At 37.2% G+C, this 27,458-nt stretch overlaps 1 protein-coding gene across 6 annotated transcripts in view; it reads left to right on the top strand.

The window, feature by feature from the left end:
• Nucleotides 1-27,458, top strand: part of LOC5578523 (serine/threonine-protein kinase Genghis Khan) — a 186,804-nt gene that overhangs the window by 103,084 nt on the left and 56,262 nt on the right. For all 6 annotated transcript variants that reach the window (XM_021855845.1, XM_021855842.1, XM_021855843.1 and 3 more), the window contains one exon: nt 1,981-2,728. In XM_021855845.1, coding sequence (XP_021711537.1) covers nt 2,677-2,728 — 52 coding nt within the window. In that variant the 5' untranslated portion in view covers nt 1,981-2,676. The remainder of the gene's footprint in view (nt 1-1,980; nt 2,729-27,458) is intronic.

Here is a 27,458-nt window from a genome sequence, read left to right as displayed (position 1 = left end):
AGTAATAGGCATATCGGAGAGAAAAACGGGAATGAAAAACACATCAAGACAGGGAGATATTGAGATAAGGAGGAAGAATCTGTGAAACACTTTCTAAAACTGAACAGGCCTAACAGAGACTATGGCTCTATGTTTGTTTTGCAATTAAGCTTCTGTGCAGTTTTTGGTCGCGAACGAATGGGATCTTTATGTTATTCTTGTTGTCGTTGTTGTTGTTGCTGTTATGTTTATGTATCACACAGATGCAGCAGCGAACACGTTTTGCACACTATATTTCACATTGTCGTCCTTGATCCTTATCATAGTTCGGTCGGTGCACAAAGAGTTTCCCATATCGTAGTGGAGTATGTTTTCAACCGATGCTACGAGGTCTGTTTACAGTTTGCAGCGAGAAGTTTGCTTATCTGTACGATGTCGACGTCGTTGTCCAGCACACTACTAGTGACATAGCCGCCATGTCCTAGAGTGGTAGCCTTGAAGCAACGGTGAGCCATAAAATTGCGTATTGCTCTGTTGGCTTGGATTTGTTGGAATAAATCCCCTAAAACTGGTGCAGCTGGAAGGGGGATGAGGTTTATAGGTATAAAGGCAACTCGGGATAATCTGGGATGAAGTTGTATTTAATTTAATTGATTTTTCTCCGTAGCACGATTTCATTTTCGTTATCAGATAGAGAGGAAGTATCGAAACGAAATAAATCGATTGGGTGGGCTATGTTTAGACAAAGATTAAAAAGGTGCCAGCTGGAAAAACACGTTGATGTTTAATTAAAAAGTTTTACCAATGAAACATATGTCTAGTTTTTACATAAATATAAAAATCATCTGAATCAGGAAGTAGAAGTGGTCTGTTTTTAAGCAAAATTGTCTCTAATGTCTTTTTTTCAATTTCTCATTGGTATTATTTTAGTAGACTAAAAAACTTACAGATATATTTCCAAGACAATTTCAACCAAAATTATATTTTTTATTATCTATTTATATATATTTTTTTGGCTTTATTTGTGTGAATTTTAACTCATTAGGCTAGTTCTTCACTCATTATCTATTTATACCCTTAATGTATAAATGCTGGTGATCCTCTATTTTGAGGCAACATTGGCACCTGCCACATCAGAATGCAGACCAATAAGGGGAAGGGGAGAAATTCATTGAAATTGGCCCACAGAAGACCGGATATACCCCTGCATCTACGCAAGTTCATGCGGAAAGGTAACTTTATGGCAGAGAGGCTTGCTCTTGGTTAGCAGCCTGCCTATGTATCAGACGTAAGAAAAGGCGTGCTATAATGATGGCAAAATGGACGCGTAGAAAAACTGTTTCTTGACCGTCTCTGGTTCAAGCGATTGCTATGAACGAATAGATTAAGTGTGATAGATTAAGAGAGGAAAATAGAAGCAAGTGAAAAATACAACTACAAAATACGAGGAAAGAAATGGGACTGGGATTGAACCCATGACCTTCTGCTTATGGAGCAGCAGCGGTAGCCATTAGACCACTAACCCCGTCACGTCATAGAATCCTGATATAAATCCTGAAAATTCAAAAATTCATGTGACTCAGTTGTTTATGAGTTATTTCTTAAAGGTACACTGATCAAAAATTTTGAATTTATTATTATAATTATTTTACTATTACTAGTGTTTTTTGTGACATTTTACACCGGTAGTATGAATTACGTAAAAAATGGTAGCGTATAAATTTCTAAATAAATCGCGAGAGTAATGTCTAGAGGAAGTTTTTTGACAAATGCCTAAAATAATTTGTAATGAATTCCCGCAAAAAGTTTTCAAAAATCACGATTTGTAACTAAACGTAGAGTTAGAGATTAGAAGGTTAAAACCCTAAGGACATTTCGATTTTACATGCTCAAGCCTTATATGATGTAATTCCATGAAATTAAATGTTCAATTCCCTATCTACCATCAGGAAGCTAACAATTTATGCAAATTTTAATCTCCCGTTCATTTTTTACTTCCAGGAATCTAATTTCTGTCGGTGCAGCCAGACGTCCAGTGGATATAGGACCTAGCATGAAAAAGATCCAGCGACGGCGCTTGGCTCGACCAGGCTGGATACCATGAAGCACCGGCTCCTGCTGGACAGTGGCGCACCCATCACTGGTACAACAACCATGGACATCCGTTGTTGCTGTTGCAGTGAGAGAGTGCAAACGGACCATTTCCGTTTCGACAACAACAGGAATAATACCAACCGCTGCAGTGGCGGCAGAGTGTGCACAATTAGTACCGGTGGTCATATTTCGATCAGCAACGCTGTGGGTCTATCACTCGAAAAGCCAGTGCAAGCCGGGCTCGTTTAAATTGGGGAAGTGCGAAGAATATACGAGGAAAATTGAAATAATATGAAAATAGTTGATTCCAAGCCAAAATATAGTTTAGTGCAACTAAGAAGAAAGAAAAGAAGAAAGTATATTGTTGTAGTGTATCCAAGAGTGTGTGAAAGCAAGATAGGAAGAATTGGCACGAGCAGTGGTGGTGTAAAATAGTTTATTTTTGTGAAAATAGAAGAACCACACTACCCACCGAATTAAAGAGGGCAAAGTGCGAGTTGAAGGTATTGGAGTGGCGTGTGTTTGCGCGCAAGCTGTGAACGGGCAAAATATTTGGAATAAATAACGTTTGGACGGCTGAAAGGGCACAAATAAGCCATCAAAATGACCGATCAAAAGAAAGGCCTTGCGGGGCTTAGCTTGTCCAGCTTGTCAGGTATGTACCAATCAATCATCGTTAGTTTAGTTGTCCGTGCGCTTGCAATGAAGGTGCTCTTTTGATTGTATCAAATAATTTTACCAGATATCATGGTAGTTCAAAAGCTCCATTTGCAATGATTTTCGACGCATTAGAGACAAACCGAATCAGATAAATACAGTCGACCCTCCTCAACTTGATATTTTGAAACACGATATATTATAGAACTCGATACATTTTTCGGACCCTTCCAATTTCCATACATCGAGTTCTCCATAAGTCGATATTTACAGAGCTCAATGTCTCCACTTGTCGATGTCACGTGTGAAGTAAATTTCTCTCCATTATCCGATGTCTATTTTAAAATCCTTTTTATCCGGTGAAACATGGAACATGTTTGGAAGTGAAGAAAGACCTGTATGTTGTAATAAAAGCTGAAAGTTGAACTTGTATGTTGTAATAAAAGTTCAAAAATGTGTAAATTAAAATATTGATTATCAGTAAGATTTTTACAGCACGAGTTGGATAATTATGAGAAGTGCTGTAAAAATCTAGTTCTGCAACGAGTTGCGTACAACATTTTTTGCAATTTCTAAGAACACCACTTGAGGGTATCAGAAACCACATCATCTGCATGCATTCTCCATTATATTGCAAGTTCTGAAAATTGTTATGTAATGATTCATTACGCAACTCAAAACAGTTGCGTAATATTCATAGAAAAGGTGTTGGTGTAATGAAAAACAACCTATTACGATGAGCAATTGCAATAGTAGTTTACGGAACAAGTTGCAGAATGATGATTTTTACAGCACGAGTCGCAAATTTATCCTACAAGGCTTGCCGAGTGCTATAAAAATCGAGTTCTGCAACGAGCTACGTACAACATTTTTTGCAATTTCGTAGAAGACCACTTGAAGGTATCAGAAATTATATCGGAATGCATTCACCATTATTTTACAATTTCTGAAAAATTGTTGTACCGTTAAGTCACCAGTCATCGTGCGGGCTCCATTCACCGTGCACATATACAAATTCCTACAGAATATTCATACAATTTTCACAAATTATCCTTTTGTCAGCAAAATAATATAAAACTGATAAAATGAAGTAGTTTTTGTCACAAAGCATTTTGAAAAACCTAGTTTATGCAGTCAAAATCATGTGAATTCTGTTTGATAATGAGATTTTTCAACACTCTTAGTAGAAACGCCAAAAATAACAATTTTTCATTTTAACGTTAGAGTATGAAATTTTTCAAAATTTCAACAAGTTTACACTGTGGATACTACTAGTTAGATGTATTTCATCGTATGAGCAATGAAATTTTATGCAATTTATAATTTTTTATTGTGTTTTAGTCAAAACCTAAATGCACGGTAAATGGACCCTTTTCAATATGTATGGTTCCCATTACCGTGCATTACTGTAAAAAGCTTGAAATTATTCGGTAATATTAGATTGACTGTTATGTCGTGATTAAAAAACTTCATATTGAGTGTTTGAGTGAATATGAAATGGTTTAGACAATACAGTCAAACCTCCTATAACGATTTTAATGAAAAATTATTTAATTTTATTTAGTAAATTTTAAACTTTTTATGGTTTTTATTATAAATGAAGATTTTAATACTCTTAAAAATGAGTGCGCACACTACTAGCAACATAGTTGCTCCATTGCCAACGTTTCTTCAAGATACAAAATTAAATCATGACGAAAACTATATGCACGGTGAATGGTGCACTAGTGTGCACGGTAAATGGTGACATAGAACGGTACGAGGCGACCTTAACATAACATTTTCAAACATATTTTTAGAGTATTTTTTTTATCCAACACTAGTTTTATATTTTTTTCCTGAATTATTATATAATTGCACGCTACGTAGTGGTATTCTAGTACGCATCAAATTATTTGGAAAAGTTATACAATTTATTGAAGTGCAAATTTTTCTTAAATGCACGGTGAATGGTAGCTTGACGGTATTATGATTCATTACGCAACTCAAAACAATTGCGTAATGAGAAAGCGTTGCGTTATGCATCAATAAAGCACTGATTTCAGTTGCGTAATGACTTTTTTGCAATTTCACATCGTAATAGGCTGTTTTTCCTCACGCCAATCTGTCATGAAACGGCCTACTTTCCTGCACTGAAGTATGCTGTGCGGGAATAGTCATAACGCAACTGAAACCAGTGCTGTAATGATTCATTACGCAACGCTTTCTCATTACGCAAATGTTTTGAATTGCGTAATGAATCATTACACAATATTTTTTCAGAAATTGTACAATGATGGTGAATGCATTCCGATATGATTTCTGATACCCTCAAGTGGTCTTCTACGAAATTGCAAAAAATGTTGTACGTATGCTCGTTGCAGAACTCGATTTTTACAGCACTCGTCGTAATTATCCTACTCGGCAAACCTTGTAGGATAAATTTACGACTCGTGCTGTAAAAATCATCATTCTGTAACTTGTTCCGTAAACTACTATTCTCGCACTGCATACTTCAGTGCATGAAAGTAGGCCGTTCATTACGCAACGCTTTCTCATTACGCAACTGATTTGAGTTTCGTAATGAATCATTACACAATTATTTTTCAGAAACTGTAAAATAATGGTGAATGCATTCAGATATAATTTCTAATATCCTCAAGTGGTCTTCTACGAAATTGCAAAAAATGTTGTACGTTACTCGGCAAGCCTCGTAGGATAAATTTGCGACTCGTGCTGTAAAAATCATCATTGTGCAACTTGTTCCGTAAACTACTATTTCAAAATAGTATCATTATAGTAGTTTACGTAACAAGTTGCAGAATGACGATTTTTACAGCACGAGTCGTACATTTGTCCAACGAGGCTTGCCGAGTTGGATAACTACGACGAGTGCTGTAAAAATCGAGTTCTGCAACGAGTTGCGTACAACATTTTTTGCAATTTCGTAGAACACCACTGGAGGGTATCAGAAATCACATCTGGATGCTTGCACTATCATTTTGCAATTTCTAAAAATAGTTGGGTAATGATTCATTACGCAACTCAAAACAGTTGCGTAATGAGAAAGCGTTGCGTAATGAATCATTGCAGCACTGGTTTCAGTTGCGTAATGACAATTCCCGTACTGCTTACTTCAGTGCAGGAAAGTAGGCCGTTTCATGACAGATTGGCGTGATGAAAAACAGCCTATTACGATGAGAAATTGCAAAAAAATAATATTGCTTTCTTACAGATGTGGTTATAAAAGTATTGGTAATACACAAGTTTGTTCCTTTGGTTTCAGGAGTTTTTGTGTCTGTATATTCTACAACTCGATAAATCACCCTTGAATATCAAGCTATGGAAAGTCGACTGTGCATAAAACAACAAGAATAAAATTCCCAAACACTTTCCGTTGGATCATATTATTGGAAGGAGATTCTCTATTTCCCGCGGGTTTCGCGTAAGTGTCTCTGCTTACAGGTCCGCCACACCCCTTTTTGGCCTTTCATACAATGATATGTTGAATTCAGATTGATAATGAAAATTGTTATACTGTTAAGTGGAACCGCATGCAGAGCAAGACTCAAGCTAGGATGGTGGCTACCTACATACATACATACATACAACAAGAATAAAATTCCCAAACCAATCAAATTAAAAACAAATTATCAATTTTACTATTTGTACTGTCATTTTAAGAAAGTATTGCAAGGAATTCCTTTTAAAATATTAAAGTAATTGGAATGAACCCTCCATATTTTTTGACAAATTTCTTGGGTTTCCAAAAGAAAAACTGCTGCGTAAAATCTACGAGAGATTTCCATGTCCATTCTTTCTTGTGTAATCTTAACGGAATTTGATTAAAAATGGTGTTACAGCCGTTGCAGCGAATCCTAGTGTAAATGCTTGAGCACCAAAAGATTTTTTTTAATTTCTACGCGTTCTTTAAACATTCTTTTGTACCAACAAACCTGGAAAAAGAACTATACTAATTGTTCCAGAAAATCTTTCAAAGATACATTTAGGGGCTATTCAATGGATTCCTCCAGAAATCACTCTATACATGTTGGAAAAAAATATTGCAGATATCCTTCCAAAACATCTCTAATGGTGGTAAGCTCCATCGAGGTTAGTACGCCAATCGCGTATTATCCTCGATTTTGCTAAGCATCGAACGGTATTATCTTCGATTTTAATCCCGGTATTAACTTTAGTGCGCCGATTTTGGCGTACTAATGTTAATACGAGATTTTCCAAATAATGGCTGCGTGCATTAATTTGCCTACACGCACACTACTGCATTAGCATAGAAAACGTCAAAAGGGAAGAATCAAAACATTCGTGTTTTGGTTTTTCCTTATCGGCGTAGGAATAACTAATGTGAATTGTAATAGAGAGAACATCTGTGCGGTGGAATTCGAGGACAGCATCTTGGTTTTTTGGCTCCAACCGTAGGAAGATTTGCTACGAAATCCTGGACGAAAAACTGCATCACACAGACGGCACTCGACCGTGGCTTAAATGGATACTGACTCACATTGATCGATGCAACCGGCAGCCTCCAACTTCCAACAAGTGTAAACGTCGCACTGAATCACGACACTGTTCGATCCGTTCCCAGCAATGTTTATCTGTGGTTGACCGCCTTCAGCTGGCGGAAATTTGCCAATCCTGAGTCATACCCTGATACCCTTAACACTAGGATCAAAACCGTTCGAGGGTTAGATCTGTGCGCCACCGCCGAGCTCAAAAGGCCGGAATTTCAAAACGCCGGGAAATTGTAGGACACACCGGGAAAAGGACTAGAAAGTTTAGCCAAGGAATGCATGACGGAGTGCTAGAGAAACAGTTCACGGTAATGGTATATCGTTGGTTTCAAGAAGATTATCTCTGCAGTTTTTTTCACCATTGTTACCGATTTCTTTTGAAATGTTAGGTGAACTTCTGGCTAAAAATATTAGGCACATTCAACGAAGTTTTAAGGAAAAAATATTGAGATCCTTGGAATTCTTGTTGAGAAGAGTACTTATGGATTCCTGGTAAGTGTCTTGATGATATGCTTCATGAATTGCTATTAAGATTCATGGCACTTTTTTGGTGACATATTTTCATGAATCCTAAATGGAATCGTGGCGATTATTGGCCAGTTACTTGAAAGTTCTTTGGTAAATCACTGAAAATAATTAGGTACTGCTTTGCAAATAAGATTTTTAGTCGATTCTATAAATGAGTTTCGGCAATTTTTTCTTGAAATTTTCATCACATTTCTAGCGGTAAGAGAAAAACTGAGCTGGGAGATTTGAGCAGTTTTCCAATGACATTCTGGACACATTCATTAAAAATTGCTCTTTGGCGGATTCCTGGATAAGTCTTATTTGAATTACTGACTTGACTAATCCGTGATCTATAACAAAGTCCTAGTGAGGTCGAGATTTTGTATGAGTTTCTGTAGATATACAGTGTATTCTTTCTACCATTTATATTGTATTCCCTTAATGAATTCGTGGAGAGCTTTTTGTTGGATGAACAAAAGGCAAAGTCGTTTCAGTATTTTTGGGCAGATTTTGTTTATTTCTTGAAAACATTCTTGGCATACTCTTTGATGGATTCCTAGAAAAATGCTTGTTTGTCGTAATGATCCCTTGAATTCAACGAGAGTTGCAGCAGATCGAGAATTTCTTCAAGAACCATCACCATGTTTAACTAATATCTCAGGCATACTTCGTAGAGGATGGGTTGGCCATCATAAACATTTTTGATTCGTGGAACAAATGACCTGCATTTAAATGCACAGTATACTTCCAAAAGAATTTATTATGAATTCTATTGGGTGCACGCCATTCTTTGTATTTTGACATTTCGATTGAAAATAAATAGTAGTAGGTTATTTCTACCATGTCAACTATTTTCTTCCGAAATGAAAAGTCTGGTCTAACGGTACCTTTAGTGAACTTAAAGCCCTGACAATTGATAAAAGTCTTGCGTAAAACATATTTATTGTTGGTCGTTAAGACTTTCAATAACTCTATAATATCTGTTTGTCCTAAACTCTAGAATTTCTTTATTTATTTTGACTTGTATACTGCCCATAAAGGAATAACTGTCCCATATGGAAATAGTAGGCATTGAGAAAATTGCGCTCGAAGTTTGAGTTTTGTATTCTCATACAAATGTTTATAATTTTCTAGTACATTTCTGCATGCCATATTTATTTAGTACCACCACACAGATAATTAATTTTGTTTCTATTGATCAGCAAAAAATATAATCTTGAACACAACTCACGTTTTGCAATTGTTATTCGGGTTGGAAGTTCATATAGAGACTGTTATGCCTTTATAAGGACTGTTCATTTTTTAAAGTGGACAGTTTGTGCATGCTGTATCTTTTTAATTTATCAATGAAATTTCAATCGGTTTTCTGCACATCGTTCGACTAGCATTGTACATTGTTGTGATAATATTTTTTTTCCAAAAAAAATAAATTTCACACGAATATGGAACAACAATTAGAACGGTCGATTTTTGGAGGTTATCAAAATCAATGATTGTTAGAAATTGGCTGGAAAATTCGACAATTTATATTTTTTATTTTCAAAAAAGGCTTGTTCTTCAAAAGTATCATCAATAAGAAGCCTGATGGAAAAAATCTAGTTATTTTTGGAACAACAGTTTTACAGATATAATAAAATCATTTTCCCCTATGTTTTTTAGAGAAAACTATTTTTTAATTTGAAAGACACTGATATGAGTAGAATTTTTTGGTTAAAAATGCGTCTCGACGGAAGTCCTAATATAGAATTCATATAAACAATAACTTACGCCTTCATAGAGTTACTTACTTAGTCCCCACGTCACATTTAAATACAATAGAAACACAATTGCTTTATTCTAAGAAGACCTTTCAGAGTACATTGACAATCATCAAAATTGGCAACACTGCCGTAATAAAATCGATTTTATTTTCTACATATTGTTGTCATAATATGTTATTCTGAGATTGCCAATTGAAATATTCGGAGAAAACCATTTACAATTTGCTGTAGATAGATAAATATGCGTACACGATTTAAAAAGTATAAGTCTTTTTAGTAAAATTACCATAAACAGTAAAATTTGTTCTCAAGACTATGGTTTAAACGCACGATTTAGCTCTCGTTTATACAAATATAGTTTCTTTAGTAAACCAAACTAGTTTTGAACACGTTTTTTACTTTTCTCTTTTGTGGGTATTGAAAGGATGGTGTATCAGCAAATTTGGCCATAAATGGGTAAATCACTAAGTTACCTTATGTCAGAGAATGGTGGAATATAATTGATTTTTTTAAAGCTTTACCTTTAGTAGAATAGTAAAGAATACAAACATACAATTTGTTCATAAAAATTAGGATTTTTGTTTTGCGAAATATAATGTTAAACTTTGACAAACAGCTTTTCTTAGGAGTTTTGGGAAAAACTATTTAGCTCTTCAACCAAAAGCATTTTCTAAGATCTTTTATTTTCATAGCATTGTAGAATAATAGTTTAACGATGCACAGAAAACCGATTTCGATTTTATCAATAAATAAAAAAGATATAGCAAAAACAAAGTGTCCACTTTATAAAATGAACAGTCCTTATTTCAAAATGGGACTGCACCAGCTTCATATTTTTCCGCAACTTTTCCGAACAAGGTGTGTTAATTTTTATATGCATAGTAAAGTTCATATAAAAACATGAATGTTGCGACGAAAAAAGGTGTTTGTTCGAAAATCCATATGGGACAGTTATGCTTTTATGGGCAGTATAGTATTATTTAATTGCATTTGTTACTGCATCTAAGTGTTCCTATTTCCGCTCACGCTAAACAGATTTCGTGACGAACTTACAAAAAAATGCATTATTTCGAATTTCGTTATTTATGCTGATATTGTTTATGGTCAAACCATAGCTACTATTGCAACAAAGAAGGCTGTATACTAAAATCGACATTTCTTCAAAATTTTGTTTGATTTTTTGCATGAGCGGTTATTGGAACACACAAAAATACCTAGTGATCCAATAACCGCTCACGAGGTCTTGTGTTTTTTCAATATAAAGAATTATTTTATCAAATGAAAATAATGTCAGACGGTTTCATTTGAAAGTTGTTAATATTGCTAAGTCAAGGTGAAACAGTTTGGAATCAACTTCTAAGATTGCACTAAAATTTCAAAGGCACAAGAAAGCATCTAATAATAGTTCACTTCTGAATTTAGCTTTGTTCACTAGCAGAAGACTTAAAATAAGAAGATCAGAAACGTTTGTCAACTATTTCTCCGGCCTATGTGGCGACTGTCTTTGGATTCCGAGATGTTTCACCTTAAGGATCTTTTTCGTAAAGGCAATTTACTCGACTTCCTAGGGTATATAGTACTTTCGTACTTGGCACACGATTTACTAATTTGAAATTTGATAAAAACAGGTCTCAGTGGAATTGATCAACAGAACACTATCCTGAGAAGCACGCTCTGTCCCGTTATACGAATCAACATTATTAACTTTCTATCCAGAAGTGTAATGACCTGAAACCATTGATTAAAAATAACTTCTGACTAGTACCGGATTCTTGGAATTGGGTCAAAGTTTTTTTTTTTCCAGAAAACGGATTCTTCTTGTAATTCTTTCGGAACGCCTCAAATAGTACCTGCATGGATTTCACAAGAAATTTACATAAAGATTAATCCAAGAAATAGTTTTTTGAATTTCTCAAAGAAGTTTCTAGATATTCCTACAATCAGCCATTCCAACGTTCTACCAGGAATTTTTTCAGGAATTCAGGAATCCGTTTGCAAACGAATCCTTATAGGTATTTTTGAAAAATTTACTAGATGAATGCTAGGATAAATCGATGGAAGGATTTTTCACTTATTCCTTCAGAAATCACTGGAGAGCTTTTCGAAGCAATTTTTAGATGTAAGCGTAGATGCGTCTTGTAAGAATTCATGAAGATATTGTTCGAAGAATTTTTCCTCTATGTGCTCTTTAAGTATATGCCACAAAAACCCTTACAACTAATATTCCAGAAATTTTCCAGAAATTCCTCAATAGATTCCTTCAGATTTTTCCAGTGAATCTTATAATTTAACCAGGAACTTTTCAGTGATTTATTCAGAGTTCAATTTTTCCAGGAATTCTTTCGCGAGTTCGTCTTGAGAATTCCATAAAATCTAAATGGATTCACCGAAACATACATAGGTATATATTTTTTTTTCTGCAATATATACAAGATTCAGAGGGTTCATCAATTCGTTATTGATTAGGCTCTCTAAAAAATTTAGACGAAACCCTCAATAAATTCTTAAATAAAACTTAAAAAAATAAGGTTTCCCGAGTGCAGTGGCGCGGGAAGTGGGTAGGACAGGTAGGACATGTACTACGCACAAAAACACCTGGGTAGGACAGTCAAAGAATTGTCCTACCCATGATTCAACAAAAAAAAAAAAACAAAACGAAAATCAGCAGGAAGGTTGAAAAATCAATTACACAATATATTACCTGTTCAATATCCTAAATAAAATATGGAGAATAGGAGACAAAATAAGGGGTTTCGAGGTTTATTATGCCTACTGAATCGTGATATGTTATGACCCCCAAAAGTTCTGGCTCGTTTAAAGAACGATTGAGAATATCTATAGTGAAGAAAAAATAGAGCAATCCTCTATGGCAGCGTTCCATAGCGAGCTGTGACGACTTGCCCTTGCAACAAAATGTTCTGGTTTTGATGAAAATTCAATGAGGTTTTAAAAATAACAACCAAAATTGAACTATTTAAGCTAACTAAAATTAATATCAAACTATGGAACTATCAGGCGAAACAACACAACATACTAGAAAATTTTTAGATTTTTTATGTACTCTTCAGAATTTTTTGACAGATTGTTCTAAAAAAATCTTTCTATTCATATTGCCCTAAGAACTTGATTACATATTATTAATGGATTTTTCGATAACTTTGATAGAATCTTGATGATATCCTGATTAATTTTCGATGGTTTGTTTTCACATAGTTTGTTGATGAACAATCTAGATATATGGTGGGCTTCTTTAATGGTGTTTTGTATGTTTTTTTTAGATTATTAGAGAGTTTCAAACGGTATCGTATAAACATTGCAATACGAGATATTTGAACAATTGTTTTTAAGAAGTCTTTGAAATTTTAAAATATTTTAAAACAACTTTAGAAACCACATAACACGACATTCAACAACAATCTTCGGAAATCAATATCAAAACATGGAAGTTTATAATAGTCACTGTGATCTAATAATTAGGATATTATGAAGAAATTTTATAAATTGACGATTTGATTTTTCTCATTTTCCAAGAGAAATATTTTATGATTAGCCGAATATTTGTAAGACCTAGGCCGCTTTTCTGTGAAGGTTGGAAACCACTGCTCTATTACATTTTTAAATGAATCAATGAATGGTTTCTGAAGAAAATCTGGAGCCAACGCTGTAGGGCAGAATCACTAAGAATTTTCGGTCAATTTTCAGATTTCTATAAAAAGTAAGGCGAAATCGTATAAATGGGTCGAAAATTCGAGCTCTTCCCCTATATGTTACATATAGTATGGCCCATAAAAAATGCGAAATTGTGTGAACGTGAATTTAGCATCCACAAGCGTTATTTTCATTGCTTTTGCTTGTGAATGTAATTTCTTATTATTGTAGTATATTCTGATATAACTTCGCTATCCAGGAACTTTTTTGTCATATTTTTCTTACTGTCCTAAATAATGTAATAAAGCAAAGAAACTCAAAGGTTTTGTCCACCCAAAACAAGAAACAGCGTCTGATTGTCGTATACTCTGGTGATAAACTTATTACCTTCAAAAATCACACTTTGAAGTTTTAATTTGTTTAGTATCAGAGGATGGGGGAGTTCTTAGAGAACGTTTTTTTTTTTTTAAACTTTATTTGAGTGTATTTTAACGCACGAGGGCTAGTTCTACACTTAGTTCTTAGAGAACGTGTTTTTCATGATCACAATAAAATATTTTGCCAGGGTCATTGTTTTGAGGGCATTTGCGTCTTATAGGTTTGATATGCCTTTATTTTTTGTTAAAGTTGAATAGGGTAGAAGCACCGGTTTTGGCCATACGCCAATTGTAGCCATAGTGGATTATACACCGTTTTACATAGCCAATCAGCATAAAACCTTTTGTGTTCAGTAGATCACATTCATATTATAGAGCTACATTCATTTACTCGTCCAAATTGATTGAAAACACAAGAAAAACAATTAATTTTCCTTATAATTTTAACTCGCATACACCTAATTTGGCCAGGGCACTCCTAATTTAGCCACTCTCATGAGAAATCAATGCGATTGGCCAATTTAGGAATCAAAGTTAAATCTCTGGCCGAAACTGGTTCCGTTGGCCTATATTGACCAACGGGATTTTCAAGGCGAAAAAATGGTTTTAGCTCAGTTTTGATATTTACACACATAATATGGATTGGAAGTTTGCATTTGACATATTGGTAGTATAAATACGGCTTCCCATTGAATTTTTATTGACATTTTCTCTTAGGCTGGCCAAAACCGGTGCTTTTACCCTAAATAAAAAATAAATACGGAGACCTATAACAGATTTTTGGAGATGAAATTTGTTCCTTTGGTTAGAGACAACTTTTATCAATACTAGCTCAAAGGTTTTGAACAAAACGTAGCCGCTTATCACACTCACATGAAAGTTCAATCAAAGCTCTCCAAAATGAGCCGTTTTTTCGAAAATATGTTTAAGTCTTCAAGGACCCAGGCATGAACCAATTCTATCATTTGATATGGGCGTATGCTGGGGCCTGTGAAGAAGCTGACGTCATCGTTGATGTTTTAGAAGCGTTCATCACACATATATTGAACTGGACGTCCGCATGATTAAATTTGAAGGTATGCTTCCAATTCCTCTCTGGTAAAGTGAAAGTAACAGATAAAGATCATGTCCAAAGCGAAAAACTTAGTCTAAATAAATTTCACAATACAAGTAATGAATAATATTTATGTTTCATTCACATTTTCTTTGTAAAAACTACCATAAAACATGATATGATGATTTTCGCATTTTTTTATGGGCCATACTGTACATACAATTTTCCGTAAGCTTTCCTGGAAGTAATGGTTTGGAAGTTTCTGGAATATACTTAGAAAATTACTAGAAGATTCTTAAAGAATCTTTGGAAAAAAGTAATAAGTTAATCTATAAAGACATTTTTGCTTCCATATAAATTGTTTGGGAGTTGACAAAACAAGCCAGTCTTCCAAGAACATTTTTTTGTTGAACTGAAAAATCTTCTGAAAATGTATTTGGAAAGCTTGGAAACAGGTTAGCCTTTTAAATATACTCAACCCAAAACCGACCAAAATGCCACTTACACCCCTTGTATTTAGAGCCCTGAAATATAGTAATTTTCCATTTCCAGCCTAGGATTCCAAGATGTTTAAAATTTTCTTAGCTTCAATGTGTACAATATATTTGCCTACGTTTGTCCTACCCATGATTTCAAACGTGGACGCGCCTCTGCCCGAGTGAATACCTAAAAAGCAATTGCTGAAGGAATACCAGAAAGGAGAAATTTATTGGAATAATCGCATGTTTGAATTCCTGAAAGAACTCTTGAAAAGATTTGAAAAACCCTTGCTTGAATCAAATGGATGAAATCCTTCCCGAATCCTTCCCAGTAAGCCAGAAGCCTCAACCATAAATGCCCTGAAGCATCTCTGGAAGAATTAAAAAAAAACAGGAGAATTTTTTGTATTTGAATTTTTCATTTCTGGCGGAATCAATGGATGAACTTGTGGAAGATTCACTGAATAAATTTCTGAAGGAATTCCTGGAAGAACCTGAAGAGTTTTTCCAAAACCTCCATCTCTGATAAAATTCTTGGAGGAGTCCATAATGAAATACCTGGAGGAATTCTTAGTGAAATTTCTGGAGACATCTTTGGGAATATTCCTGGAATAATCCCTGCTGGTATTTCTAAGAAATCTCTTTTGGAAATTATCGCTTATGAAATTCTCGATGGAAATTTATTCACTTATTCCTGAAGGAATTTCAGGTGGAACTCTGGTAGAATTTCCGCAGTAATCTCTAGTTTTAGTCTGAAATTATTAAAGAAATCCCTGATAGAATTCTTAATGGGATTTCTGGAGAAATTGTTGGTAAAATTATTGTAGAAATCTCTGAAAAAAAAAATACTGGTGGAACCATGCTGAAATTCCTTGAGGAAACACCTTCTGGAAATCGCGCAGGAATCACTTGGAGGAATATAATTTGGGATTTATGAAGAAATTCCTTGTGGACTTCTTGAATATTCTATGTAGGATTCCCTTGAAAATACTTTTGGATAATTCTGGAAGAAATCTCAGGTAGAATTTTTGAAGGAATTCCTATGAGAGTTCCTGGAGGAATTCCTGAATTCTTGAAGAAATACCTGGCAATTTCTTGGAGGAATCCCTGATCGTATCCTTGGAAAAATTCCTCATAGAATTACTGGATGAATTCCAGGAAATATACCTAGTACAATACTCGAAGGAGTTCTTGATAATTCAAGGAGGAATCCCTGGTAGTGTTTCTGAAAGAATCTAGTGGAATTATTTTCGGCGAAATTAATGGATAACTATATGAAGGAATTCCTGGTAAAATTCCGGATTTACCAATTTCGGAATTTTCGGTATAATCTCTGACAGAGTCCTTGGAAGGATCTCTGGTAAAATCCATATTAAAATTCATGGAGGGATCCCTGATAGAATCCTTCTAAGAATCTCTGATGAAATTCCTAATAGAATTACTGGATATATTCCTGTTAGAATTCATGGAGAAATATCTAGTCAAAGTCTTGAAAAAAATATTGTAGGTTTCCCTGATTGAATCACTAGTTATCCCTGATAGAATTTCTGAAGAAATACCTGGCAGAATTATTGGAGGGATCTCTGAAAGAATCCGTGGAGGAATTCATGGTGAAATTTCTAACAGTATTACTGGATGAATTCCTGGAGTAATACCAGGTAGGTATCCCTGATAAAGTTTCTGGAAGGATCAAGTGTTATTGAAGGAATCTTCAGTGAAATTATTAGAAAAAATCTTGGAGTAATCCTTGCGGAAAGAATCCTTGATATATTTTTTGGGGTACAATTCTGGATTAATTTCTACTGATATTTCTTAAGGAACCTATTTTGTAAATTTTTCAGGCGTAGTCGGGATCACTTGCAAATCATGAACTATGTTTGAAGATTCTTCACATATCTAGCCCGTTAAGTGAACTACCAACATTTGGTTGAACATACAAAGGCAGAATTATTTTAACTTTTGAACTAATATTAAGATTTAATCCCAGTTTGGTAATTCTTTAATTTATCTTACGTTTTAAAAAAAGGACCTCAAAGTTTTAAATTCAAAATTAGTCAATTTGAAATGGTGGAAATATGCTATATGTTTGGTAGCTTGATTATCAGATTTTTTTCTTGGTTTGATTAACCGTGAGAACTATTTTACAAATAACTCTTGCTAAAGATAATCGATTGTATAAGCGGGTTTCACGCTTAAACTTAAACATGGTTCTCATAAATTGATTTACAAGATTTTCTCGAAATATTGATAATTGCTTTGTATTGTTTGCAAGATTTCACAAAGACTAATTGGGGTTGAAAACTCATGTTACGTTTACTGCTTACAATCCTTTCTCGACTTCCCAGGGCATAAAGTATCATCGTACCTGCCACACGATATACGCATGCAAAAATGGTCATTGACATAGTAAGCTCTCAGTTAATAACTGTGGAAGTGCTCACAAGAACACTAAGCTGAGAAGCAGGCTCTGTCCCAGTGGGGACGTAACGCCAGAAAGAAGAAGAAGAAGATCAGTATTTGATCTATATTTTCATAATCGGAAGGTTTTAAAATATTCTATCGGTGAAATTTCACGGATGGAATATTTTAAAACTTTCCGATTATTAAAATATAACCCAAATTCTAAACTCTAGCAAGAAAAAATCCGATGAACATTAGATTTTTATAATCGTCTGATTCAGACATAGCGTGCAGTATACTGGATGCTATAGAGGCCCTAACATATTACCAATTTGGTTCCCCTCCAAACCCCTTCTTGCCTGTATACTTTTTAGTTTATTAAAAACTTAATTGATACTGCTATGAGAAATTGGTGAAGTAGGTAACTTGAAGTAGAACAGACCCGTCTCGCTCAGAGTACATCCTTCAGGGTTAAACTGTCGCTCGAGAGCACCTCAAAGATATATTTACTGTAGAAGCTTCTCTCCAGGAACGCATTCAGGTAGCTGTTCTATATCACCTCCAGCAGGGCGTCGTCGAAGATCCGCTCGCAGCAAGTTCCACCGCATAGGTCCAACGAAATGCGCGACAGAATAGTGGCCGGCACTTCTATGTAGCAGGGCGAGTTTCTCACCAAATACTTCCGATAGATGCGGACTGCATCCGAGTTGATAAGGGAGTTGAAACCTTCGTCCACCTTGGCTACGGAAGGCGGTTCCTCGAGCTTCAACTTGTTCGATTCGCAAATTTGCGTCTTCTTGTCGTCGGTTCTTCTCTTCTAGGACCACTTTCAGGGCGGGTAGAATCGGCGTACAATTTCCCGAAGTTCGACAACCCGGATCACCTTCTTCCATTGTGATTGTTCCATCATCAAAAGCGTTCTCCGAATATGTGGAAATGGAATTGTAATCCACGCTCAGATAGGATACTGTCGTACCCATCCGATGATTCACTTCTCTGTAGTCCACGATGCTTAACGCCTCCTTTCCCAGTGCCATTCCGGCCTTCCACCCGGGCATTGTCCGCACTGGCACCCGCCTTGAAGCTCTCCACGTCGAGCCTGAATTTGACCAACGCTAGGGCATCTTTCGTTTTCGGGAACTCCACAAAGTAGCAGATGCAACTCTTCTTGGCCAGAATATCCTGCGGATTCCGAGACAGCCGCGACCGGACTTCCGACGGATTATTCTATCGTTCTAGCCAGTAGCGTTTCGCTTCCTGCAGGGCTTGCTCATCGTTTTCCGGTTCACCACCGCCGATTTGCACCGCCGGAATCAATGACATCATTGGCCGAGGTCGCTTTCGATGATGATTCTTGACGTGCCAAACTGTTGCTGCTGCTGCTTTCAGTGAGGGTTTTTTCCGCGACACAGCCGTCTTTTTCAGGAACTGCAGCATTCCGACGGACACGGATTCCGATCCTCCGTCGAAGAATGACCAAAAGACTTGTTTTACTGCGCCTCTGAGACTTGAAACAAACAAAACAAAAAGTAATGACATTTCCCTTTCTTCATTTCTGCTGCTCATTCTCATACCCACACATTCTCACGCGGCTGCGTCCTCATCGTTTAATACCGATTTTGATGCTTAACGAACACGGTAATAAATTTAATCTCGGATTTTAGAAAATCCAGATTAAATCTCGTATTAGCATCGTCGGAGCTTACCACCATAAGAATTTCACTTGGTATGCTTTTAGAAGAATTCTTCCAGAATCCATCAGCAGACTCTGAGATCGGCTCTGTATTTTCAATTAGTCTATTAAAATGTTGAAATATATGCTCGTTTGAAATCTTCCGTTGGGAAAGTAAAGAAACTGCATTCGGATGGTCAAACTGATGGACCCTTCAGTAGTTATAACTGAAACCGTGATTGTCCGACATTTCCCCGAAGGATTTTCTCCCGAAAACCATTTCCCCAAATGTAATATTTCCCGAAAACTATTTCCGAAGACATTTTTTATTTATCTTTTTTAATGAGGGAATCTGGGGTAGAGTGCTTCGAGAAGCCCAAGCAGGACAGTTCGGTTTTGCGTCGTCCGATTGATTTAGCTGACGGATTCGCGCGTTTTCGTTGCCGGAGAATTTTTTCCCCCTGTTTTGGAGCGTCTTGCTGGGTAGTGCTTCGAGAAGCCCAAGCAGGACAGTTCGGTTTTGCGTCGTCCGATTGATTTAGCTGACGGATTCGCGCGTTTTCGTTGCCGGAGAATTTTTTTCCCCCTGTTTTGGAGCGTCTTGCTGGGTAGTGCTTTGTGAAGCCCAAGCAGGACAGTTCGGTTTTGCGTCGTCCGATTGATTTAGCTGACGGATTCGCGCGTTTTCGTTGCCGGAGAATTTTTTCCCCCTGTTTTGGAGCGTCTTGCTGGGTAGTGCTTCGAGAAGCCCAAGCAGGACAGTTCGGTTTTGCGTCGTCCGATTGATTTAGCTGACGGATTCGCGCGTTTTCGTTGCCGGAGAATTTTTTCCCCCTGTTTTGGAGCGTCTTGCTGGGTAGTGCTTCGAGAAGCCCAAGCAGGACAGTTCGGTTTTGCGTCGTCCGATTGATTTAGCTGACGGATTCGCGCGTTTTCGTTGCCGGAGAATTTTTTTCCCCCTGTTTTGGAGCGTCTTGCTGGGTAGTGCTTCGAGAAGCCCAAGCAGGACAGTTCGGTTTTGCGTCGTCCGATTGATTTAGCTGACGGATTCGCGCGTTTTCGTTGCCGGAGAATTTTTTTCCCCCTGTTTTGGAGCGTCTTGCTGGGTAGTGCTTTGTGAAGCCCAAGCAGGACAGTTCGGTTTTGCGTCGTCCGATTGATTTAGCTGACGGATTCGCGCGTTTTCGTTGCCGGAGAATTTTTTCCCCCTGTTTTGGAGCGTCTTGCTGGGTAGTGCTTCGAGAAGCCCAAGCAGGACAGTTCGGTTTTGCGTCGTCCGATTGATTTAGCTGACGGATTCGCGCGTTTTCGTTGCCGGAGAATTTTTTCCCCCTGTTTTGGAGCGTCTTGCTGGGTAGTGCTTCGAGAAGCCCAAGCAGGACAGTTCGGTTTTGCGTCGTCCGATTGATTTAGCTGACGGATTCGCGCGTTTTCGTTGCCGGAGAATTTTTTCCCCCTGTTTTGGAGCGTCTTGCTGGGTAGTGCTTTGTGAAGCCCAAGCAGGACAGTTCGGTTTTGCGTCGTCCGATTGATTTAGCTGACGGATTCGCGCGTTTTCGTTGCCGGAGAATTTTTTCCCCCTGTTTTGGAGCGTCTTGCTGGGTAGTGCTTCGAGAAGCCCAAGCAGGACAGTTCGGTTTTGCGTCGTCCGATTGATTTAGCCGACGGATTCGCGCGTTTTCGTTGCCGGAGAATTTTTTCCCCCTGTTTTGGAGCGTCTTGCTGGGTAGTGCTTTGTGAAGCCCAAGCAGGACAGTTCGGTTTTGCGTCGTCCGATTGATTTAGCTGACGGATTCGCGCGTTTTCGTTGCCGGAGAATTTTTTCCCCCTGTTTTGGAGCGTCTTGCTGGGTAGTGCTTCGAGAAGCCCAAGCAGGACAGTTCGGTTTTGCGTCGTCCGATTGATTTAGCTGACGGATTCGCGCGTTTTCGTTGCCGGAGAATTTTTTCCCCCTGTTTTGGAGCGTCTTGCTGGGTAGTGCTTTGTGAAGCCCAAGCAGGACAGTTCGGTTTTGCGTCGTCCGATTGATTTAGCTGACGGATTCGCGCGTTTTCGTTGCCGGAGAATTTTTTCCCCCTGTTTTGGAGCGTCTTGCTGGGTAGTGCTTCGAGAAGCCCAAGCAGGACAGTTCGGTTTTGCGTCGTCCGATTGATTTAGCCGACGGATTCGCGCGTTTTCGTTGCCGGAGAATTTTTTCCCCCTGTTTTGGAGCGTCTTGCTGGGTAGTGCTTTGTGAAGCCCAAGCAGGACAGTTCGGTTTTGCGTCGTCCGATTGATTTAGCTGACGGATTCGCGCGTTTTCGTTGCCGGAGAATTTTTTCCCCCTGTTTTGGAGCGTCTTGCTGGGTAGTGCTTCGAGAAGCCCAAGCAGGACAGTTCGGTTTTGCGTCGTCCGATTGATTTAGCTGACGGATTCGCGCGTTTTCGTTGCCGGAGAATTTTTTTCCCCCTGTTTTGGAGCGTCTTGCTGGGTAGTGCTTTGTGAAGCCCAAGCAGGACAGTTCGGTTTTGCGTCGTCCGATTGATTTAGCTGACGGATTCGCGCGTTTTCGTTGCCGGAGAATTTTTTTCCCCCTGTTTTGGAGCGTCTTGCTGGGTAGTGCTTTGTGAAGCCCAAGCAGGACAGTTCGGTTTTGCGTCGTCCGATTGATTTAGCTGACGGATTCGCGCGTTTTCGTTGCCGGAGAATTTTTTTCCCCCTGTTTTGGAGCGTCTTGCTGGGTAGTGCTTTGTGAAGCCCAAGCAGGACAGTTCGGTTTTGCGTCGTCCGATTGATTTAGCTGACGGATTCGCGCGTTTTCGTTGCCGGAGAATTTTTTCCCCCTGTTTTGGAGCGTCTTGCTGGGTAGTGCTTCGAGAAGCCCAAGCAGGACGGTTCGGTTTTGCGTCGTCCGATAGAGTTTGTTGACGGTTTCGCGCGTGTTTTCGTCGCCGGAGATTTTTTTTTTTTTTTTCCCTTTGTTTTGGAGCGTCTTGCTGGGTACGTATTTGGGAAGGCCCAAGCAAGACGGTTTATTTTCGGGACGCCAAGAAGTTTTGCTGTCAGTGTCAGTTTTGTGTTCAGTCGAGAATGGATGGCCAACTGGTGAGTTCGTTTCATGCTTGTGATAACACATATTTTCTTGAAAGCGTAACTTTTATGTAATATTAAAACAAACTTTGTATGGTTTGTCACTATAGGTGTCGGCATTATGCTTTTTTCTTATACAATTTGAATATACATATATTTTTCTCTTTTTGACATTATTAAAAATTATCCTTTGAATTGTTCGACATTGTGAATGTTGACGTATTTTCTAAAACTTCTACCATATCGAGACAAAATGCACAGTAATACTCATATGTAATTTTCAAACAAACTATGTATGGTTCGTCACTACAAGTGTCGGCATTATTCCTGTTTCATATAAGTTAAAATATATACATGTAATTTTCAGTTTTCGTCATTAATAAAAACGTCTTTTGAATTGTTCGACATTATAGATGTTGACGTAATTTTTCCAAAAACTTCTCGAGACAAAAATACAAAACTAGCTTTAAATACAAGTCGTATATTTCCCCCTTGTCCATGGATCGCATCACCGACCAGAGGTGACTCCCAGATCTTTTCCTTCCTCACTAATAAACACCCTTCCCGTGGTGATTGTGGAGATGCAGAGGTATTCTCGGTCTCTAGAAGCAACAATCATTACACCCTGACATTCCTTCCCCATCCCAACTGACTGTGGGGACTTGGCCGGCGCCGTTATTGATCAATAATATTAGATCTGCTAAAATTGCACTTCGAGAGTAAGCGGAAACTCCCATCCCTTATTCATTTGGATCGTAGTGCAATTCTTGCCAGTTCCGATCGGTCACGGAGTGGCAACCATTGACATGTACAGTCAGTTTATGCTATGCTATGCTATGCTATGCAAAACACCCCTTTCTTTTTACCTTTATTTTTGTAATAAAAAAAACTTTGAATGGTTGGACACTACAAGTGTAGACTTCCGAAAGGTTCACTTTATTCAACAAACTTTGGATGGTTCGTCACTGTAAGTGTCGGCATAAGAATAGGAGTGTTAGGAATGTTTCATTTAGGTATTTGTTCAACAAACTTTGAATGGTTCGTCACCCCAAGTGTCGGCATAATCATGTTTATATCTCACAAATAATTATTTATCATGGTCTAATTGCTTATCAAAGTGAATCCTGTGACCCAACGATCCTCCCCATTAACAAACATCCCTCCCAGTAACCTTTGTGGAGATGCAGAGGCAAACACGGTCTCCAAATAGCAAAGGTTACACACTAACATTCCTTCCCTCAATCCCACCTGACTGCAAGGACGTGGCCGGCGCCGTTATTGACCCTGTATAAATAGAGGCACTGAATTATGCACACTGAAGAAGATTATGGCCAATCCCAGTCAAACTTCTAGTTGATTCTTTGTGCATTTTCACTGACTTCGGTCAATCACGGAATAGCAACCATTGATATGTGTAGTCAGTCTAAGCTAAGCTAAGCTAAGTTTAATGAGGGAATCTGGGGTAATATGTACCCTTGAGGAAAAACGATCCAAGGTGCTCTTTTCGGTTATTTGCAAATTTATTGAGAAAAAACTTTTCATCACCCCAAAAACTCGTTAGTGCATATTACCCCTGATACCCTTAATAATTTGAAATATCGTTTAAAATTTAGTTCGATTTTAAACAATTGATTATGCTAATAATCGCAATCTATCAGATTTTGAGATAAATAGTTTTGAATTTTTCCTCGAAAATTACACTTTAGTTAAACTGTTATAAACTGTTAAACTCGTGATTGGAAAACATATTGAAACATATATGTTAAAATTCAAGTTATATCTGATGTTATGTGAAAATTTCATTTGAATCGGTCCCGTCCATAAATAACTGATATATAGCTTTCCAAATTTGGTCATTTTGTATGGAAAATCGAAAAAGTTGCAAGTGTTTTGTCCAATACTGTATACTCAATAGAAACCGCTTCCAATGAAACTGCCTATTATTTGCTCGCTTTTTTCAACAGGCTATCACAAAAAAAATCTAAGTGGCTTTGAGTCTAATGCACGTGGCACTTTATTTTGAACATCTGTTACATTAAACGCATGAATTTAATAACAAATTAATCAATGTTTATCTAATCTTACATCAGCTAGCATGTTCAATACTTTTTGGCAGCTTTTAGTATGACCATTTTATTACGATAATTTCGGAAAATGGTATATTCGGGATAATAGTTTATTCGGGAAAGCTTCATTCGAGGGAATTGCATTCGGGGAAATGTCGGACAATTATAAGGCTGATACTATATATATCTGGATAATCTTTCTTGGAGCCTTTGAGTTTTAAATAGGTAGGAATTTCTCCAGAAGTTTCTTCAGATTCAAACCCGGGAAAAAATAATTTACATTTGATACACTAAAGGAACTGTAAGCAAATTTCAAGGAAAAAGTTGGCCTGTAAAAACTTTGATAAACATCTTCCGATTCTTTAAACAAACTTCTAGAGATATCAAATATTACCAGTTTAATTAATAAAGAAATTCGCAGAGGACGTCTTTTAGAAATATCTGATGTCATCTCTGAAATTATCGATTAAAGAATATCTAGAGTCATGAAGTCATTTTTGGAGATAACTTAAGAGAAACTGCTGATCGATTTCTTGAAGGATCTTATGAACAAAAACCTTTTTGAATTCCTTCAGATATTCGCAGAAAAATAAAGGGACGAACAATTGAGGGAAACGGGAAAAATGCCTAATGAAATCTTTAAAGAGTAATAGGGTCGGTGTACCAATAGTTGCATAGCTAAGAACAAACATTCGTATAAAATCGAAAAATAAAACCAGCGCCATTATTTTCACGTCATCTGAAAGCTTTAAGTCTTGGTTTGTAGAAAAAATATAAAAATCATGAAAACACATATATTTGCATTTAATATGGCTTGTGCCACTATAAGAACACATGTGCCTATAGTAGCACTATTTCTAATTTAGTAGCATTAGCTTCGCGGCGTAGGCGAACGCAAATCAAAATCGTATTTTTACTAAACTTTAATATTTTTCTTTCAAATTATAGATCAAAACTTTCGATTGATGTAAAAAGTTGGCCGTAAAAAGCCATTAGTGTGACTATAGGGGACTATTTACTAAGGGTACACTGACCCTATCTGTTATAGTATTAATATGAATCTCTAAGAAAGTCCTTAGAAATACTCTCACAAAATCTGAGATTATGAATGAAATCCTGGATGGAAACTCTTGAAACATATCTTGGCTCCTGTTGAGTCTCCTTTTTGTATTTTTGTTACTGTTTGTTTTATTTTTTGGTCGTTCCTATTGCTTAGATCTGTGGTGGCCAAAGAAAGTCTAGATTGCCTGAGTGGGACAAACTTCGTACAATTGTTCGTCAGGAGGTTGTACTACCTCTAAAGTTATCATGAATAGCACACTAATCTATTCGGAAAATTATCTTCGATCAGAAATACAGCCGATTGAAAAATGACCTGAGAATCACTGGCTTAGAAACTCTGTTGCTATCAGCTCTATAAAAAGGAATGAATTTGGCAAAAAAATTGAAAAAACGGACTTTGATTTGGCGCGAAAAACATTTTGGAGTTCCCGTAACAACCCTGAAACATCTCCCGGCAAAACTGTATTTGCATTCATATGCAGTAGTTTTAGCAACAAAATTTCATCAGATGCAACAAAAGCAGTTACAATTATTCCCAGATGTAGAATGTACTTCATCTATGCGATTCCTATTTGGACGGTCTTGATGGTTTCCATTTAGGACAAAAATCCCGTATACGAAGACGACCGTAGCTTATGGGATTCGAGGTAACCAATTACTATATATATCAATTTGTAATTTATCTAATTTGAGCCGCCCAAAAATTCTTTCAGAGATTTTTCAAGGGATGCATAGTGGAATTTGCGTAATTTTCTCAAGAAATCCTTGAGTACTCTAACGCTACTCCCTCAAGTAATTTACAGAAATTTTACAATTTATTCCAAAAAAATTGGAAAATGACTATTTCAAGATTTCCTGCCTTTCCTTTCCTTCCTTTTTCCATTAATTCTTCCACTAATTTCTCCAGTTATTATTCTAGTAGATCTTTCAAAGATTCCTACAGGGAGTTGTTTTTGATTCTTCTTCTCCTTCTTCTTTTTCTTGGCATTAACGTCCTCACTGGGACAGAGCCTGCTTCTCAGCTTAGTGTTCTTTTGAGCACTTCCACAATTATTAACTGAGAGCTTTCTTTTCCAAAGTTGCCATTTCCGCATTCGTATATCGTGTGGCAGGTGCGATTATACACTATGCCCAGGGAAGTCAAGGAAATTTCCATTACGAAAAGATCCTGGACCGACCGGGAATCGAATCCTGACACCTTCAGCATGACTTTGCTTTGGGGCCGACTCTAACCACTCGTCTAAGGAAGGTCCCTTAGGTTTGATACTTATTTCAGACGATTCGGCCGAGAAAAACCCCCCATACCAAAGTGAATTATTGAAGTGCCCAAATAGATCTGCACCCTATTATGTATAAAAATATCTGAACTATGAAAAAATTTTATGTTCGCATAGTAAATCACGTTGGTGAATATTGGCCACCAGAACCAGTTTCAGCCACAAATTTAACTTTGGTTTCTAAATTGAAGCATCACACTAATTTCACCTGACATTGGCCAAATATATAATATCCTGCTCAAATTTAGTGCATGAAAGGTAAAATATTTTATTTTATTCTTTATTGTTTTAATCGATTAGGACGTATAAATGAATGTTACTCTAACGTGTAAATGTGCCCGACCTAAAACGAAATGTTTCATGCTAATTTGCTGTGTAAAACGATGTATAATCCACTATGGCTACCATTGGCGCTATAACCAAAACCGGTGCTTCTACCCTTGATCAAAAGCTTTTAATTTGATATCTTCAAGTACAAATGTTGACACAATTAAAGGGTTTCCAAAATAATCGTCAGAAATTTAAGTATCTAGTATGCTTGTTATATAAAAGTTTAACTCTCTAGCATAATTCACATTAAGAGCATTCCAGCCAAATGTAACAAATGTATTGAAATATCTTATTCACTTCTTCTTTTTCTTTCTGGCGTTACGTCCCAACTAGGACAAAGCCTGCTTCGCAGATTAGTGTTCTTATGAGCACTTCCACAGTTATTAACTGAGTGCTTTCTTTGCCGATTGACCATTTTTGCATGTGTATATCGTGTGGCAGGTACGAAGATACTCTATGCCTGGGAATCGAGAAAATTTCCTTTACGAAAAGATCCTCAACCAGCGGGATTCGAA

Source organism: Aedes aegypti, chromosome 3 (assembly GCF_002204515.2).
Source record: "Aedes aegypti strain LVP_AGWG chromosome 3, AaegL5.0 Primary Assembly, whole genome shotgun sequence".
NCBI classification, from domain to species: Eukaryota; Metazoa; Arthropoda; class Insecta; order Diptera; family Culicidae; genus Aedes; species Aedes aegypti.
The sequence above is the reverse complement of the archived record's forward strand: the minus strand, read 5'-3'. Positions and strand labels throughout refer to the sequence as shown.